Below are 20,642 nucleotides of genomic sequence, written 5' to 3'. Positions count from 1 at the left end.
CATTTTGTTACCAGATTTGAGTTACTATGTGTATTCTCTGACATGTCCGCTTGCTATTTAATGCTGTTTATACTATGCCCAGTTTTCAGATATATACTTCTCTAACAAGGCTTGAAACATTGTAAATTCTAAAAATAGAGCATTTTTTAACCAACGGTAAATCCGCTTCGTTTTTCTCTTAGAATTTTTTTTCAGTCGGTATCGACGAACTGTTCGTTTCTTATCGTATTTTCCTTCTTGCATAATATTTATTTTCGGCACGACGGTGTCTTTATAGTCAGAATATAAACTTTTAAAATTCCAATGCATAGTAAACGTTTCCGTGCCCGGAAGTTTCTAAGAATTTCCAAGGGGAAGTAACACAGATGGACACCATAATGCAATTTCCGTATGGGGGTGGGTCCTCACTTCCACTTAAATCTAAAAATAGATCCGGGTGAAATTTCTCTAATCTAATGCAATGTTGCTAAAATACACCCATATAGCTTTTAAATTTTGAAATAAAAACCACCATGTCATGTGGCGTTTCTGCCCGTAAATTAAGGTTAAAAAAAGGGGGATACTTTTTCAAACATCATTTTTGCAGTAGCCACCCTAAGCATTAAGTGCTCCATAAAATACACATATATGGACTGCTAGCTTTCAAATTCGATACTTTTGGTTCCTTACTGTTCGTACAATTTTTTCATGAAAATATCTTTTTTTATTATCCACCAATCGTGAACGTTTCTGTATTTTCCACTGGGCTGCTTGTTTGGGGTAAAGATCTGAATACCGAGGAGTGTAACCAGATGGTTTCGAAAGGCATGAAAAGTTCCGATCAGGAGTATACTTGTCGCTAAATTTTGAAAAGTTCTGAAAATGTGGGAAAAAGGGAAAACAGCCAGAAGCTGTCCATAAGAATGTAGAAGGACAAGAAGGTTGCATTGGTAAAGATAACATCATGTCACGGTAATTTTTGAGACAGGAATACAAAATTTTACAAAATATTAGCCTTAAAAAGTTTTTTTTCTCTCAAAAAGTCCATTTCAAAAAGAAGGAAAAAACCTCTCAAAATTAGTAAATACCCAAAATGTTTATTCATCACAAATTATATTCATTATTAAAATCACTGTATTCTGGTAATGAAGATGTTCTTTGTTTGCTCTCTTTATTTTTAAGCCAATTTGCTATTTTTTCAACAATAGAAGAATAAAATGAAAGCTACTCATAAGATAAACAAGATATTCTGAGTTGACTGGCAGAATTGAACTTATTTTGAAGAAGTCATTTTGCGACCATTTTCACCAGTTGCTCAGATTTCAACGATTTTTTAATTTCTATGGAAAACTAGGTTTTTTAAGTTGAATGGTGATGACAAAAGATCGTTCTGGGTGGCCATTTTTCTGCTAATTTTTATACTTGCTTTGATTTCAACGATATTTGGTTTGTATAGTAAATACGTTCTCCTGATATGAATGGTAATGATGAAAATTTTGAATAGCCATGGTTTAACTTAATTTTATGTTCTTTTTCAGCAAATATATACTGGACTAATGCCCCCGCAGACACGGTCCAAATTTTTCGCAGAGGTTCTAAAAAAACACTTTGAAGGCATTTCCAGCATTTTACAGTGCCTAAGTTACTTTTTTTAACTGACAGCATTCATCAAAATATACTCTTTTTCAATTTTTAATGTCAAACATGGTAACAAAGCACGATACCTTTACTTACTTAAGAGGACAAAGGGCTACACCAGAAAAAAGTCGTTTTTTAAATGTTTTGTCTGATTTTGAATTTTTTTTAAATTAAATATTTTGTGCAATATGATTTGTTGTGTACATAAAAAATTGCAATTTCCTATGCTAAAGTGTGTCAAAAGCTAATATTATGTCCATACTTGCCCCAACTATTCTGGTGTGACCAATGCGGTTGCATTATTCTGTGCTCAGCAAAGCAATTTATTTGTCAAAATGAAAAAAAAAAACAACAACAAAAAAAATGACTGACATGAAATCATTTTAGCATCACTCAGTTCAGGTTAAGCCACCATGGTAACAGACAAAATGAACCCAACTGGCCAAGACAATTAGGTGTCGTGTATTGAAGATTTTGGAAAGCAAAATTAGTATATATATAGTATAGGTTACTTGAAGAAAATGCCAGCGTAAGCTTATGTGGTTAACATAAATAAAAGAAAAACCTATTTTTTCAAGGAGGTGGGGTGACATAAACCACACATATTCCTTTATTAGGCCTTACTGAAAATGAACAAAAACACATAAGGTAGCTAGGGTGTTTGGAACCACATAATTAATGTGTGTGTGTGTGTGTGTGGTTCAATTCTACACGTAAATAAGAAATATGTCATTGGTGACTTTACTGGAAACATGTTTTTTTTTAATATATCTTATAACTACATATTTCAATAACTTGTAAATTCAGTTTAATACATGTACATAATATATGGTATCATATTCATCAATTGTACAAGTATATTAATGGCCATTTATGGTCCTATTCCTATTCATATAATAAGAACAAACCATTTAATTTTTAATTTGTAATCAGTTGCTGGGTTTTATATGTCAATAAGAAAAATATTTTCAATTCCCATTTTTGATAACATATGTATGAAGCCTGTAAACTGGGGGAGGGGCACTTCTTATATATCAGGTGATAGTACATGCCATTTGAATAGAAACTATTTTCCATCTTGCAAATATAGGTAAAGAAAACACAATTATATGATAAGTCAATAAAGTTTCCAATACAAATTATATGCAAGTATTATTCAAGAAGGAAGATACGATAAGAAACGAACGGTTAAAAAATGTTCTATTTTTAGAATTTATAAAGTTTCAAGCCTTGTTAGAGAAGTAAATATCTAAAAACTAGGCATACAATAAACAGCATTAAATAGTAAGCGGACATGTCAGAGAACACACCTAATAACTCAAATCTGGTAACAAAATGATTTAATGATATTTTGTAGATCAAAAAAAAAAAAAAAAAAAAAAAAAAAAAGTGGGTCAGTGTCACTGTCACTCGGATCGTGCAATTGATTGGCTAACACTGTGTTACGAAATATTTTGGGGGAGTTTTCGTGTTTTATATCAAATTGTCTGCTAGAAGCCACGATATTCTGGCTTTATAATGCATAAAATGAAGGGTGTAACGGATATACGGAAAGTGCCATCTTTCTCAGCTTTATTGTTTTAGTGTTATTCAAAAAGGGATTGATCATGGACATTAATTTGTTACTTTTTGTGTGTAAAAAAATCCTGGTCCCAAGTGCCTGTGCACTGACTATCAGCTGACTGTTCTTATACTTGGTTTAATTGTCGCCGTGCCAACATATACATTCAGTACTGTTAGACCCGGTTTGCATTCAATGTGGTATTTGTAATACATGATAGACTGAGGGGTTTCTTAAAGCCCTTGGCTATCATTTAGGGTCCCTCACGGACGGTGTAAAGCATCAAACCGTCAACACAGTCTCCCGGCATAGTCATACCTATGGAACGCCTAAACTGTCTGATGAGATACACGTTTATTTATGTGTTGTCAGTTTTATATTACTTGCTGTGGTTTTATAATTACATGTGATCATTTTGTATTTACGTTATGTATGAACATCATTATATTATGTCGTTTTGTCTTTACGTTCTGCCATTTCGTCTTTTCGTTCAGTCATTTCGTCTTTACGTTCTGTCGTTTTATGATTATGTTATGTCAACATATATTTACGTTATGTGTATTTATCTTTACGAGCAGTGTTTTTTATTACGTGAGGTCGTTTCGTCTTTACGTTATGTCGATCTCAAAATACTTTATGTGCATCTTTCTTTTCTTTACGTGATGTGGACAAAAATGTCGTGATGACGTGTCACCCCGGAACTTTTCGATCGTGTAAACTTCAAATCAAACCGTAAAATGCTACATAGACGTCACAACGCCGATTAAAAAGTGCTGGACGAAATTATTTTGGGTAGTCTGTCCATTAACTTCATTATACAAAATGAAAGAGTAATTCATCGACAAAAAATGCAAAGAAAATGCAATTGGCCATTAACTGCTTCTAATGCTTTGAACAAGCCACAGTAATTTGAAGTTTTAGTGGTGAAAAGTGAAAAAAATAAAGAAAAATCTAATATATACTATCGATTTCACTTTATTTTGTCACCTTTTTTTCACCAATTAAACGGCAAATTACTGTGATCAAGCGCTCCTGTTTTACACGGCTTTTGAAAGGGAGTACATATAATTACAAAGTATCAACACGCAGCAATATTCCAACAGCCAAAACTACAAAGGAAAGTGAGTCAAGATCAACACACTCAAACATCATAGCCACCCATATTCGGTTCAAAAAATAATCACAAAAAACAGAAGTGGTGCCAAGTGTTCCTGAATGGTATACAAATAGTACGTTGGCTGAGATAACAACCGCGCACCCCCACTCATCAACCAAAATATGATTTTCAGCTTCCCTTATACCTCCCATCTACGAACATTTTGTCGCTAAAAAACTCAAGCATTTTTGTATTTTTTGCGTACTTTTTATACCTTGTTGAGGCAAAAATTATTTTTTTACGTTTTTTTTTATCCTTCGAACTTCATTTTTTTTCTACACAACGAAGTAAATTTACATATGTAAGAATCAACATGTAGCCTAATGTCTCAGCTTCACAATGGTACGAAGAAAGTTGTGGTAACACTTAAGGTTTTGGAGTAAAGTGAAATCAATGTACCCTTCTCCACAGGAAAATCGCTTAAATTGACATATTTTTCAATGTCAAAACCCCCATAGTATTCATTCTTCAGTAAAAAGATGTTTTTTTTTGTATTTTCCGTAAAAAGACATATAAATTCAATTGACAAGTTATTGCTCAGCTAAAACGTCTCTAATTTGGTTTCATTCGATAGATAATTTAATTTCTACGCCAATAAACTACGAAAAACTAATTTTCAAGAAAGAATTTTCATAAAATGTTAAAAATATTACCCCTACCCCTAGAAAACTCATTCACAGCATACGGACACCGTAGAGCTCATAATTTAGGCATTCATAATTAAGATGATGATACTCAACATATCTGATCAATTCATGCGCTTAGATTTTCATTTTGGTGTGACAATTACTATAAAATCGAAAAAATGGGAATTTTCAGAATTTCAGAATTTCTTCTATATCGCCCTCAATTGTCATTTTCTTTCATAATACCGTAGTTTAAACAAACTTTTGTGTGATACGATACGGTACATTAATACAGTCCAAGCTTCCAAATTAGCCCAAGTAATAAATATATGAACTTTTCCATGTCCAGTTATGTGGAAAATGACCACCCCTACCCATGAAAAAAAGTACCTCAATATGAACTAAAATGTTAATTTTTAGCATATAATCGATGTTAAAAAAGGTTGGGTACTAGTGTTTTAATTATCGGTGTATCCAACATAGCATATCTTCTCATTTAGGCGCATATTTTTCAGTTTCAATGTGGCAATAATGAGTTTTTCATAAAAAGGGAATTTTCGGAATTACATATTTTCTTCCATTTCACCTATAATTGGCAATATTTTTCAGAATTCCGTACTCCAAACAAGCTTTTGTATATTTGAATACAATTACATTTTGGTTTGTATATAGTGTCTTAGCTATCTAATGAGCCCAAGTAATTAATATTCGAACTTTTTTTAAGTCCAATTAGGTGCAAAATTGCCACTCCTATCCATGAAAAAAGTTACTGAACATGAACTAAAATGTTAATTTTTAGAATATAATCGATGTGAAAAAAAAGTTGGGTACTAGCGTTTTAATTATCGATGTATTCAACATACTCGCTCATTTCAGTCGCGTATTTTTCAGTTTCAATATGACAATAATGAGTTTTTCATAAAAATGGGAATTTTTAGGAATTTCATATTATCCTTCATTTCACCTGTAATTGGCATTTTTTTTCAAGTACCCTATTTCATTCAAGCATCTACGTAAACGTATTCCAGGCCATTTAGGTGAAAGAATGGTACCCCATACCCATTAAAATTTCCGTGAAAACCCACAATTCGTATGTGGTAGATTAGCATTTTTAAATGGTGTTATGGTGTTGGATACAAGTATGCCAATCATTCACCGTAGTTGCTTCTTTGAAACCTGATATGTATATTACCCTAAGAGCAAATTTGAATATACATATGTTTTGTCTTGAATGTGTTTGCATTGTCTAGAAAACCTCCATTTATTGATATCAATAAATGAATTATGCGCATGTTGATAAATATCCATTTATGGTACTAAATAAATATTAATAAATGGGGAACAGATTCCACAATGGCTTACCATAACCATAAGACAAGTCATATACATATTACATTAATGCCTCTTCCTTGAAGGTATACTTGCATGTATGTGTTGAACTTGCAATGTCATGTTAAAGATTGACCATTTCATGTGGGTTAGCTTGGTAGAATTCTGGACTCTCAGTTTTTTTTTAGATTATCAGAAACCAATAGTGTGGTATCTATGAGTTACATGGAAGGGCCTGATTTTAAAATGGTAGGGGCCATAAACTCAAGATCAAATATGAGCATTCCTTTAGTAGTTAGTAAAATCAAAATTTCATAACAATTCCTCTACCATATCTTTAAAATCATCACACAAAAACTAAGTAAATATGGACAACGACGACACGGACGCCGCCGGTGGCACTACTATATTATATATTGGGTAAACATATTTTTGTATATATATATAGACTATACCTACAATGTAAGAGGTTGTAATTCCGTTAATTCCTCCATACCCAAACTAAGTCAGGAAATAGTTTGCCAGACAACCTCAGCACTGCTGGAGTAATGAATAGACCATCCGCCTAGGCCTAAAACAATGTTATGTTTCCGGTCGCCCTACCGACCCTCATTCAGACTCCTACCCAAATTTTTTGTGCTTTTGAAAAAAAAAGTCTGCCGATTGTCTTTCAGAAAAAAAAAGAGAAAATAAGGCAAGAGATGTTTTTTTTTCTATCCTAGATGGAAAAACAAAGATTTAAAAATACTGGTTGTTTATATTTAGAATCGATTGTAAACGCATATGCCGTGAGTGTGCTCTTGGTCGTGGATAATCCCATTTGGATTCGCTCTGGCGATATATTTGTTTTTGGTTTGACCACCACCGTCAAAACAAAACAAAAAAAAAGAAAAAAAAAACATCTAAAGTGCCGAATCCCAACATGGATTAGGCCGTGGACTAAGTCTAGTCATGTTCAGTCTTTGCATATTTGGTTTTCATTGTATTCTGAGTTTGGTGCCATTATGTCTTATTTCATTTCAAAAATTAAAAATATATATATATCCCTATACCTATCACCCTACAAAATTGGAAGCATAATCTTACTTTTCCGGCCCTGGAGATTTCTCGATCATCAGTTGACTGGCATGCACCAATATTAATGTTGACTTACCTATATGTTTTGTCTTACATGCACAAGAAAGTGTTGATTTATCCCCAAAAGTATTTTGCTGGGTCAAAGATTCAGCAAATCCTGTAGGCTGTACAATATACTAATATAACGAGCAGATCATAGATTGGATCACTAGGTCACGGATCGACATAAAACACGTGATAATGCATTTAATGAATTTAATGAATGAACGTGGTCACATGACAACTACTGAATTGAAACGGACTTTTCCATATCTCATGCAATATTCAGTTTTTAAAATACCGTAATAATGAATATTTTAGCAAAAGATTATTTGGGAACGGAGAAAAGTTGGTACGGGTACGGGTTACACATTTTAGACCCTACCACTATAATTTTGTTCGTGTCTTAAAATTACGGATATCTTTGATATTGTTTTATTTCGCACTGCTATTTTCTTAGCCACTTCTCAATCGAAACACCTCAGCCTTTCTAGTTACACAAACGGAAAACCTCGGAGGCACTAGCCAGCACTCCACAGTATTGTAGAACTGCCTAATTTTGGTCTTGTAATCTGATGCTTTGTAACATTTATCACTTTAAAAAATTGTCAAGCATCTGCAAATCTATATATCTACAAATAGCTCAAGCCAAGGCCTTCAGGATGCAGTAAAAATTTTCTGGAAAAAAATTACCCACAGCGTATAGGGTTACCATAGAAACCATGCAAAAATATGGGAAAATTTGCAAAAAAGTTCATAAAATCAGATTTAAAAATATCAAATTTCCCGCGAAATATCTGAAATTTTTATTTCAATCCCTGAAACTGTTCAAACTTTTCCCTTCAAAAACCCCTTCCTCATATGGGCATCGCCGGTTAGATTTTGAGCTATTTCACTTTGTAATCCACTTATTAAATTTAGCATGGTAAAAAATTGACTTACTTTCACTTTCACAATGAAGTCAAATTGTCATTGAAAAAAAGCCCCTTCAACATTGAAAATATATAAAACATTGCAAAATACTTTTAAAAGTCCCCTTTTTTCAGAAAATGTTTTATCAACAATAGATTCTTCATTTTTAATCACTATAGCAACCACCGGTTTCCATTTATGTCATTTTTCATAAAGTGCGAAACTAAACTAAACTGTGGAGTGCTGGCCTAGGCGGATGGATGTGTCCGGAATTTGACCGATCCTATTCTAACATTATAGTTAAGCGGTGGATTTTTTTAAACTTTACTTTTTTTTCTTAGCTCCTCGCTTCGCTCCAAAAGTCTTGGAATGGTTCTTGTTCTTTATTTCTAGTGCTATCCAACTCCTAATTTTTTTAGCGCCAACTAGTGGATAGAACTTCTTTGATTCGAGTATGACTACAATGCCGGCAATTTTTTTTCAAGAAGAAATTCTCCTGTCTGCATCCGAGGTTATTTTTAGTGTAGCGGAAATGACCGAGTAGTTCCGATTGAGCCACTTCTGAAATTTTAAATGACGGTGCAACTTTACATTGTTTCATCACTCTACACAGTTAGAGTGGGGAAACGCTCTCGGACCCACGTGGGGTATGGGAGTAGGCCAGAGCGTCAACACAGCAGCCCAGCCGCTAGTAGGACACACTCTGACCGAGTTCTTCGGTCAGGTATCCCGAAGGCTGGGCTCCGCCACCAATACCGGTTGGTTCTACAAACCTACTAACATCGACCGTGAGAGGCCTTTATTGATATTCAATGTCGCTAAAACCCCCCAATCATCACCACATTGTTTCATTTAGCCTTATGCAACAATGAGGCAGGGAGTGTATATTAAAGTCCCTGGGTGAGGGTAGTACAAAGACTCGGGTCCCCTGCGTTCGAATCCGAGGAATAATGTTAACGAGGGGTTGTTTAAAGCATATCGTAGCCATTGGAGAGGAAACTTTGAAGTGATTTAAACTAAACAGATGAAAATATGTGGCTCGTTCGAAACCACCCCAGTTACAGGATCAATAAAATTATGTGTCTTTACTCATGTTTGTTAGAAATTTCGTTCCGTCTAAATTGCACCAGTAATACTGTCTTTTATTCACCCCGTAAAATTGAGAAACGGCCATTACGGTGTTCAGGGGAGTGAAGTTAAAAAATCTGGAAACATATATCTGTACCCATTCTTACGTTCCTGAGTTCCATTATATGCATAGAACGCAATATAAACAATCAAAAATTGAAAGATTAATATTTATAAGGTTAAATGACCATCTAAGGGGACAAAATGTTACAGTTTATGAATCTTTTTTACGTGTTTTGACGAAATCTTAACACGTACAGTTAAAGAGGTCCCGTTAAAGAGAAAATTCACTGCTGTATTAATTTAGATGTGGATAGAGTGTGAATAGATCGGTGTGCTCCTTAGAAGGTAATGCAAATAGTTCGGATGTTTACTCGTTCTGAAATTTTTATGTATGAGTATTGTATGTTGTGTTCTTGACTTAAAACACTCAAGATTTCACCATCAGACAGAATAATTTTATTAATACATAGACCTGTATTTAAAGAGATTTGCAACTATTAAACTGAAATCATATTAACATGCTGTGGGGAACGAGATCTCGTAATCACTTAATCAACTATAACAGCTTTACTTACTATATAAAATTATCATATAACTAAAAATGTATTGTGAATATTGAAATAAAACCTTCAGTTTCCCACTCTACGATATCTTAGCTTCATGTTCATACCACAGTTTTCGTTCTACCAAAACAAATAAAGGCTAAAAACCACTTATTCCACTTCCCATAGGCTTCTATGCTAATTTCACAATATTCAATGGCTTCTCTGGACTTTACCTTAACTTTAACCTGCAGAGGACTATATATCAGCATGATTCTACATATGTCAGCTCACAATCCTCAGAATAGCATGTGGGGTAAGCAGACTTGCAGTGCAGTACTGGTCACCGGAAGTGAAGGGTCTATAAATAGCATGGGAAATCCCAGTGTTTTCACAAGATAGGGGTATATTTAAAAATCATTATGGAGATTAGGCTTCACATCACAAGAAGCAAAATGCACCTATAAAATGTTCAGAAATGTTTTTCCTTTCAGAAACTGTTTAAATTTTTTAAATAAGATGAGAACTTTTTTCACAGCACTATGAGGAACAGGGGTAATTTCTGTGTAGGACTATTTTTGCGTACGTTCCAAATGCTCATTGGTTGAATTGGTGGTCTGTAACCTAAAGAGTCACTTTTTGTCTTAGAAAAAATAAATAACTATACAGGTATCTTCCTACACACATACTGAATGTATTTGCAAAGTTTCAGTGAAATGTTACAAGCACTTTTTTAAATATTTGACTTTTAAATATAGGGTAACCAAGTTGTGCGAGCAAAAAAGTGACAATATTCTACCATACTTAAATGCATTAAATATTTGCAAAGAACTTTTTCTGACTTTTCAAATAAAAAAAATCAATCAGAACTTGTTTTTTAACAATATTAATAAAGAGATAGATTTAAAAGTAATCATTTTCTGAGAAATTGGTCTATTTTTAAAAATTTATTTCTGGCATGCCTCCCCCTTTTTCTTGATCACATGTCAAAAATCCTAAATCTTTAAATTTTCACAAAAGGTGATATATTTGGCTTTAAATTTGTAAATACAGTGTTTTCACATTAAAACATGACCAGTAAAGGGCACCTAAAGCAAAAAAAGTACTCAATAATGGATTTTCCATGTTGTCATAGGGGAATGCTTATATGGCCTTAACCGCAGTAATGAAAGTGAGTTTTTCCTCATTTCAAACCTAATTTTTGCTCAAATCTACACAAAACTTGATTTCAATTGCTTATTACCACCATATTTAGGTAAATATAGCCCTCAAAGTTTAATATTTGATATTTTTACTAAATTTTCTACTTTTTTTACAAGATAGGACATAAAAATCAGCCAAAAAGACAAATTTTCCATAATTTGGACCTATAACTTAAAAAAATGCATATTTTGAAGGATTTTTGTAGTGTATTCTTCTCATGGCAAAGTTAACAAGATCTTCAAGTAGTTTAAAGCTATTTCAAGAAACTTTTCATTTTGCCATGGCTTCAGCTTAAGGCTAAAAACCACTAATTCCACTTCCCATAGGCTTCTATGCTAATTTCACAATATTCAATGGCTTCTCTGGACTTTACCTTAACTTTAACCTGCAGAGGACTATATATCAGCATGATTCTACATATGTCAGCTCACAATCCTCAGAATGGCATGTGGGGTTAGCAGACTTGCAGTGCAGTACTGGTCACCGGAAGTGAAGGGTCTATAAATAGCATGGGAAATCCCAGTGTTTTCACAAGATAGGGGTATATTTAAAAATCATTATGGAGATTAGGCTTCACATCACAAGAAGCAAAATGCACCTATAAAATGTACAGAAATGTTTTTCCTTTCAGAAACTGTTTAAATTTTTTTAATAAGATGAGAACTTTTTTCACAGCACTATGAGGAACAGGGGTAATTTCTGTGTAGGACTATTTTTGCGTACGTTCCAAATGCTCATTGGTTGAATTGGTGGTCTGTAACCTAAAAAAGGAGTATTGAAAACAAGTTATCTATCTCCCGGATTTTTATGAAAATGAAAATTATTCAAAATTAAATTCATATTTTGACATTAGCCTATCACAATATTTTTGTTCTTAAAGATAATTGAATCAAATATTCAGTTTCCTATTTTTTACATCTCCTGGGTGTCTGCTACAATTTATATCAGATAGTTTCATCAAAAGGGGAAAAAGAAGTTTATTAAATAAATGGGAAGGTTCGGAAATCTCGTTCTCCGCTGTGTGATCATTTTATTGATAAATTGGCTAATTAGCAAGTTTCATATCTCTTTAATTATAGATTTCTAATTAATATGAAGAAGGTAAAATCTTAAACGCTTCTGAAAAACATCAATTAAAACACCTTTGATAATTTTTGACAGCCCTGTTATAACATACTTCCAAAATTTCTTATGATATATGCAGGGTTTTAGCCAGGATTTTAAAACCGTTAGTCACTTTTGGGTAGGTTGAATAACTGAAAACCATGTACATGTATATGTATCCCAAAACCTATGTTTTTGGTGATATAATTGCTCACTATGATATTGAAACATACTTGAAATAAGTTTTTATTGAAAAAAAAAGGTTTTTATGAATATTCCAACACTTTCTAGCTACCCAACGAGTCTGTAATAACCAATGTGGCATTTCAGTCTAACACCATATTGATTATTACAGATGTAGAAAGTGTTGTAATACATTTTTTGTATGAATAAAAACAACATTTTTCATGAAAAAACTTATTCAATGTACATTTAAATAACGTAGAAAAGAATTATACCACCAAAAGTATTTAATTTAGGTTGTAGGTTATGTATACCAGGTACCAGTCACTCTTGTGTGTGCCAAAATTTAACCCCTATAATTACAGTCAGTGGCGTACATGTAGCTATAGTTAATCAATACGTACGCCTATTTTACGGTGAGTGGTCTGGGGACCACTTAAGGCCCCAGCGGGTTGAGGGAGCATTATCTGGTATCCTTTCATTATCAGTGATTTGCTTATATTAGCAAGATAAGTTTAAATTCATTAAATAGCGAAATGTTTAAATTTGTGTATTATACAGATCAACTACAAGTATCAATATTGATATCAAAAAATGCATATGAAAAAAAAACACATCGTGCAGGTATCAGTCAACCTCTACACTGGTTTCAGAAGAGTTTACAGTTCTAGTCAGTTCAATAAATGAGGGCCTTCTTCCTGTTTTTGTGTGATGGAATACTCAGGGGCAGCTCTGGCTTCCAAAATTCTGTTGCCAGAAAAATCGCCAGCTGCCATTTTTTGTCGCCAGTTTTCAGAAATTAGTGCCAAAGGGTGCCAAAAAAAATATACTTTTTAAAAAAAAAAAAGACAGTATAAGTCCACTGATGAATTATCTTTGTCAATTCATCAAAATAACCTCTTCATTCATGACATACATTTGTACATGTACCCAACATTCACTCTTGATGCATATATAAAGCAGTTTTTTTGCTCTAGTCTGTCACTTTCATATGCATAAAATAATAAAGTACTACTCCAGAAACAGGTATTTTACTTCTATCAAAGACTTTATATTACTATTCTCATTTAGTCAATGATTTTAAAACATATTCACCTTTGTCCTTTATTGTCTAATTTATCTAATGCAGTATAATATTTTTTTTATTTTTAACAAACTTGATTCTTTTTCTCAAGTGATAAAATTTCTATCAAACTACATTTTGTACCATGGACCATTATCTTGATATCTGAATAGCATTTCTTTAATTAGATTTGGGAATCCCCATTCTATTAACCGAATTTCCTGCCAAAAAGTCACATGGCAAAAGTATAAACAAATGTCATCCATTTTCTTTTACTAATTCTTTCATTTCGAAGTATTTAGACACTTCCTAATAGGATAATTATTGTTAATTGGATTTAATTCTGTTATTAAGTAAATCTGTTTCTGAATGTATTACATGGTTTAACAGGGCTGTGAAACTTGTGTGTAGCTATGTGCACATGGCCTTAATTGTGTTTACCTTTAACCAGATGATGAGAGTTTTGATTGGCTCAATAATATATTTGCATCTGATTGACACCTCCCATTAGGATATTGTCAGTCACAGTCGCCTGGTCTAATTACCTTGAATTGCCTTCAGTCGTACATTGTACATAGTCAATTAACTCTGACCAGGTGTCAACACAAAATTAGAGAGAATATCTGTTGCTGATAAACTTCCTGTCAATTTTAATATACAAAACCTAGGCGCCAAGAAAATCGCCAACTGGCTATTTTTGTCGGCAGATGAAATAAAAAATTGCAAATTGCGACATTGGCGAAGCCCAGCGCGACCCCTGAATACTGTCAATTACTTTCTCTACTTTTATAGGAACTTCCCGGTGAATGTGCAACATCCCTAATGATTTTTTTTTGTTGATGTGTACGCCCGGGCATTTTGCCATAAAGGTAGCTATGCGCCTGACAGTTGTACTTCAAATGAGAAAGACATTTATACATTTTGACTTGCTGTGTATGATTTTAGTGGTCCTACATGTATTTATTATTGCTGAAAAAATTAGATTTTGATATACATGTACAAGTACAAATTTTCAGTTTTATCTTCATTCTTATGAATCATGTAGCATTTGTCCGTCTCATTGTTCTCTATTGTTGTCATGTAATTCATGAAATTACAATAACAACTACTTGACTGGAAAATTAAAAAAAGACTACTTCTGTAACTGTTTTATTTTTTTATTAACTCCCTACTTGATGTCAGGATATAAGGACTCATTTGAAATGAATGAGTCTATTCAGTATTATAATATTTTTCTCGATTATGTCAGTTTCATTACCATGTGTGCTATTTTTAGACTAGGAATTTTTCGTTCTATTTATTTACCAATTTTCTCACCAAAAACAATTAGATAAGTGTAAACAAAGGCCAGCCATTTTATTTTGTTAATATAGCATTTCAAAGTGTTTTAGTCACTACCTGATGGAAATAAACCTTGTTGTGTGAATTGTAAACATTCTTTTAACAGGTAAACAGGCTGCTCTTGCCTCCAAAATTCTGTCCCCAGAAAAATCGCCAGCTCCTTATTTTTTTCGCCAATTTTCAGAAGTTAGGGCCAAAATAGGTACCAAAAAAATATTCTAATTTTTTTAAGTATGACAGTATTAAGTCCTCTGATGAATTATCATTGTCAATTCATCAAAATAATTCCTTCATTCATGACATACATGTACAAGTACCCAGGGTTCTCGATAAGGCACGTACATGTGTCCTGGACGCAAGAAAAACTTGCTGGACGTGTCAAGTTAAAACACTGTCCGCAGCACTCGTCCTCACAATATCAGCTGCATCCTAACATCCGTAATTTAAAAAAAAATTGTTCATACTATCCTTCAAATCATGGAAAAAACTTAGTTTATTCAACATTTTTTTACAACAGGACAGCCGGAAGTTTACTAAGTAATTTACACGTGATGTTTGCTATACAATTTTATACAATAAAAAAGTTATGTTAAGTAGTATTTAATCAAAAATTGTGACAAATAATTTCAAAATTAGTCAAACAAATCTGTAAATCAGTTTCTGAAATAAGTATGTGATTTTAGCAGACTATCAAGTCTTTAATTTTTCATTTAAGCCATATGCACATTACTGTTGACCATTGTCAATTTTGATTGGCTCAATAAATATTTACATCTGATCTTAATCAGTCCCCCCACCTGACCACAAATTTATTTTAAGGGAGATGTCAATCAGGTACGAATATCTATGTACTGAGCCAGTCAAAACTGACTATGATCAAAGGTAACTCAACTCTGACCAAAAGCAGGTGGCTATTTATAAATGCAAGGTTGAATGTTGGACAATCACAAGAAATTTTCATTCGCATTTGGAGCCTGATTTACCTTGTAACAGAACATAATATATTCTAAAATAATATTATTTATTCCTCTAGATACTTCCTAATCACTTTGAAAAGAAAAATGGAAATTGATGCCTTTTGTTTAAATTGTCACGATGTTGTGTATCATCCTTCAACTCTCGAGAACACATGATTTTTGACTGGAAAATCAATTAAAAAAATAGGTATTAAAATTCCCCAAGTCTAAAAATTGTACCACATGTGTAATGAATGAACATGGACTTATGACAACATGAATTTTAAGACCAGAGTAGTCTAGTACATCTACATGATTAGATAATTCTAAATTTATAAATATATTTGAAAGTTACAAAGACTAGAAAAAAAGACTTTAATAGAGAATGTTCTTAATCAAATGAATATCACATTCAAAAGAGGCCCCCTAAACAAATGAAAGATCGTTACCTCTAATGGATTTGATGTCAGCTAAAATTTTCTGGTCAACATCAATAAATGTATATGAATTAGAGGAAATGTTTATGAAAATTACTTATTATTTGATAGAATATCTTTAATCTTCGTGTTAAATATAAATAAGAAAAAAAACAGTATTCAAGTTATTATTACTTCAAGTTCAGTGGTAAAAAAATTATTAGTTATGAATAATTCATATTGTCATAAACAGCAAAGTACATTTGAATACACAGATCAGTTTATAAATAATATATATAATATGATGTGGCACTTTTGACACGGAAATGTCATGTCATGTGCGCTAAATACAGCGCTATCCAAAAATCCTGGGGAGAATACTGCCACTGAAATTTATTTGTTAGGTTGACTAATTAGTAATTAAATGGATTAATTGTATATCCCTTCAGCTGCTGGCAATCAATGTCAAAGTTACCTTTGATTGGCTTCAATCTTAAATATCGAGGCTTAGCAGGTAACCTGCCTCTTGTTAGACACCTTGAAAATATGGTGTTTGGAAAATTAAAGGGGAGAATTTGGTTGAAAAGAGTTGGTCACTTCTGAAGATGATTTCCACTGGGTATTAATGTTATACAGTTTGAAAGTTCACAGCTAATTAAATAATACAAAAACTAATCTGACCATACATGTACATGTAACCATAACATGTACATATACATTGTATATGTAAGTGAGTTCTTGTCCATAATGTTTGAAGTGTGAAAATTTTACAGTAAGTCACTGGTTTTGTTCCTGTTTTTTATACTGTAAATGTTGTAATTAACTAAAACGAATTTAATTTTAGTAAAGTAGCAGGTGATTCATGCATGTCAAAACCCCACCAAAGTCACAAAGGGCTATGTGAGCTATTGCCATCACTTGGCGTCCGTCTTTGTCTGTTTTTAAAATTATTCTCCTCTGAAACAACTGTGCCAATTTAAGCCAAACTTAGTATGAATGTTCCTTACAGTATTCTGCATAGAACCGATGTTGGATTTTTTATCCTTAAAAAAACATGGCTCTGGTTACTACAAATTGAACATAGGGGTCAGACAGAAGTTGTTCACATATATCTCCAACACTGTTAGGTTTAGCCTAATTCTGAAGTGGATAAAAATGTTCAACATGATGAAATCTATCTCTTTTTAAATTTTCATTTTAATCTGTGAAGCTATGTTGGAGTCATTGTCCTTTTTAGCTCACCTGGCCGAAAGCAATGTGAGCTATTGCCATCACATGGTGTCCGTCGTCGTCGTTAACAATATTTCAAAACTCTTCTCCTCAGAAACTACATGATCAATTGGAACCAAACTTGGTATGAAAGTTTCTTGGGGTATCCTGCATAGAACTAATGTGGGCATTTCTGATCCATCAAAAAAACATGGCCACCGTTACTAAAAATAGAACATAGGGGTCAGACAGTAGTTTTTCTCATATATCTCCAAAATTGTTAGTTTTAGGCAAATTCTGACTGGGTAAAAGTGTTCAGCATGATGAGATCTATCTGCGCTCAAATATTCATTTTAATCTATGAAGCTGTGTTGTAGTTATTGCCCTTTTTCAACGTTTTTTGCTATTTTTAATGTTATTTCTTTCAAAAATCTTCTCCTCTGATACTACTTGACCAGTTGGAACCAAACTTTGTATGAATGTTCTGTGGGGTATCATGTATAGAACTTATGTGGGGATTTTTGATCTGTTGAAAAACATGGCTGCCATTTCTAAAAATAGAACATAGGGGTCAGACAGTAGTTTTTTGCATATATCTCCAAAGCCATTAGGTTTAGCCAAATTCTTTCAATAGCTAAAAGGATCTTCATTATTAGGACTACAGAAGTCTTCAGGGTTAAAAGTTGTCAGATAACTCCTTGTAAGAGTTATTGCCCTTGAAAAGGGAAAAGTGACTTTTTTTTAATTTTTTAGTGTTCAGCCAATATCTTGAAAACTATGATAGAAAGAAATTTTCAATTTCTGAAATGATCCTTATGATAAGTCCTTCCAAAGTCTTCTGGAGTCAAAATTGTTGGACAACTTCTTGTTAAATTTATAGTCCTTAAAGGCAAAATTTAACCAGGTGAGGATTCAGGCTCCTTGGAGCCCCTTGATATATTTGCTTTGATTTCAAAATTATTTGGTTTATACAGTACGGTTGAATGGTGATGATGAAAATGGTGTATAGCCATGATATAACTTCATTTTATGTTCTTTTTTCGGTAAATGTATGGCAAGCTAATGGCCCTCCACCCTATGTCCCGATGGGATATCAGGGCATAGAGGGGCCCTGCCAAAATTTTTTCTGGGGATTCTAAAAACACTGTAAGCGTTTCCAACTTTTTTCAGTGCCTGAGGTACTGAGTTGAACTTGCAGCATTCATCAATATATACTATTCTTCATTTCTTTTTTGGTCAGACATGGTAACAAAGCGTAATATCTTTACTTCTTAGTTAATAAGGCATGGTTTGCCAGATGAGTGATTCAGGCTCTATAGAGCCTCTTGTTACCTTTTCTGCTAACTGACAGCATGGAGGCAAAGTACTCACACATGGAAACAATATTCATACAGTAAATTACAATATGATTTTAAAGTACACATTCACAGCTTTATTTTGACTACTTTTGATCGATAAAACACACAGATAATGCACTTACAATGCATAGATTTAGGTTCAGTGTATTTTTGGTACCACATAGAGGGGTGGCCATTTGACCTGGAAGTGGTAAGTGGATAGTTATCTCCCATGAAAATTGAAGTTACGAAGTGCTCTCTGACTTATTTCTCTATTGTTTTGATAATGTTTATACCAGACTATATATAGGTTGCCAATATGAATTACTTAGGCCAGTTTGAATATCCTTGATGTCTGTCGGATATTATGAGAGTTACCTCCCTTGGAAATAGAAGTTTCTTGAAAAGAAGGTTTAGTAAGTGCTCTCATGCATGCATCTCTTGATAGTTTAATATGATTTGTTACATGCTTTCTGATTGTTTGGTTCTCTTTGAGCAAACCAGGTTATTTTGTATAACCTGGCTACACAAAATAACCTAGCTTGGTACTTTGATGTCATTATCATCGATTGGTCCACACTCTGCAATAATGTTTTGATTATCAATTATTAAGATTGGACTATCACCGAATACAAATAGAATTAGAAGGAATGTTTTTAATTTTTTAACAGGTTATACTCAATAACCTTATTTGGACCAGTTGACATTTTTTATAACCTGCTAAAAATTAAGAACATTCCTTAAACACATTTTGATGAAATCCATACAGAATGTTTCTATAATGAACGTCTATGACTAATTAATAAATCTTGAAATATTATTAAAGGCTTACAAAATGGGTGGGGGACAATCACGTGGAACATTATTGCAGTGAATGGGGGATTGGAACTTTGTTCTTTAACAATAGTTTGTTTGCTCAAATTAGAATAGGTTTCTATGTATGATTTTTTTTTACTTATTTTCAGGTGAATTGCATGTAGCATGGATTCCTCAAAAGAAAAATCTGAATTAGCTGTTGATGATAGTCGGTAATGTTCTTACTAGAAAAAATTGTATACATTTATCAGTATAGTCTACCTTTTGATAAAAAAATATTAAGGTGTAATGATTTGACTACCATATCTTCCAGTCTGTTTATATGTTTTACAGTAATTCTAGAATGCTTTTGGTAGAAAAACATCTTGCTGCAGTCTGTGCTATAGAATTTAGGTTTCCATTTGTCTTTAATTTATTTGTCATAGAACTTTACTCAGCCATGATGGACAGGATCAAAAACTTCTACAGAGAAAGCATAATTGACAAGAAAAACTCTTAATTTGATGATGAGGTCACTATTACTGAAAATAGATTTAGTTTCTTGGAGGGGTCAAAATAACATTATGTCACTGGCAATTCAGACTATTCCCTACTATTTCTGCACACTACATACACTACACTGTGTAAGTCCATTTCTTACTATCATTTGATATTTCAACTTTGATATAGTTAAAATATTTCAGATCATTGTTGTATACAAAATTAAGATCTGGACTTATAATCAAAGATTTGAGTCGACTGCTATTTATACAACAGCAAAAAAATTTGCAGTTGTGTACCAGGTCGGTGTTGTTGTTGTCAGTAGGTGCTTGGTTTTCATGCAATAATTTGAGTATTCAATTCATATTGGTTGGTATTTACATGTATAACAAGGTTCCAAACTACAATAGGAAGGTTGATTTTGAGGGTTTTGGCCCCATTTATTTCAGCAAGGGGCCTAAAACAAGAATTTCATACAATTTATAAGGAGAATAGGACTAAGGTGTATATGTCAAAGAGACCACAACCCCATTGGGAAAATGTC

General features: G+C 33.1%; 1 protein-coding gene across 4 annotated transcripts in view; it reads left to right on the top strand.

Moving 5' to 3' along the window:
- Positions 1 to 9,470: 9,470 nt before the first annotated feature.
- Positions 9,471 to 20,642, top strand: part of LOC148623477 (kinesin light chain-like) — a 52,018-nt gene continuing 40,846 nt past the window's right edge. For 2 of the 4 annotated variants that reach the window (XM_088565295.1, XM_088565292.1), the window contains exons 1-2: positions 9,471 to 9,793; positions 19,768 to 19,830. In XM_088565295.1, the coding sequence (XP_088421421.1) occupies positions 19,784 to 19,830 (47 nt within the window). In that variant the 5' untranslated portion in view covers positions 9,471 to 9,793; positions 19,768 to 19,783. The remainder of the gene's footprint in view (positions 9,794 to 19,767; positions 19,831 to 20,642) is intronic. The other 2 variants (XM_088565303.1, XM_088565298.1) reach the window with 1 other exon arrangement.

This window comes from Perna viridis, chromosome 2, assembly GCF_037379345.1.
Source record: "Perna viridis isolate PV_CMFRI_1.1 ecotype Kerala chromosome 2, ASM3737934v1, whole genome shotgun sequence".
Taxonomy (NCBI): domain Eukaryota; kingdom Metazoa; phylum Mollusca; class Bivalvia; order Mytilida; family Mytilidae; genus Perna; species Perna viridis.
Note: the sequence above shows the minus strand (reverse complement) of the source record. Positions and strands in the feature narration are given on the sequence as shown.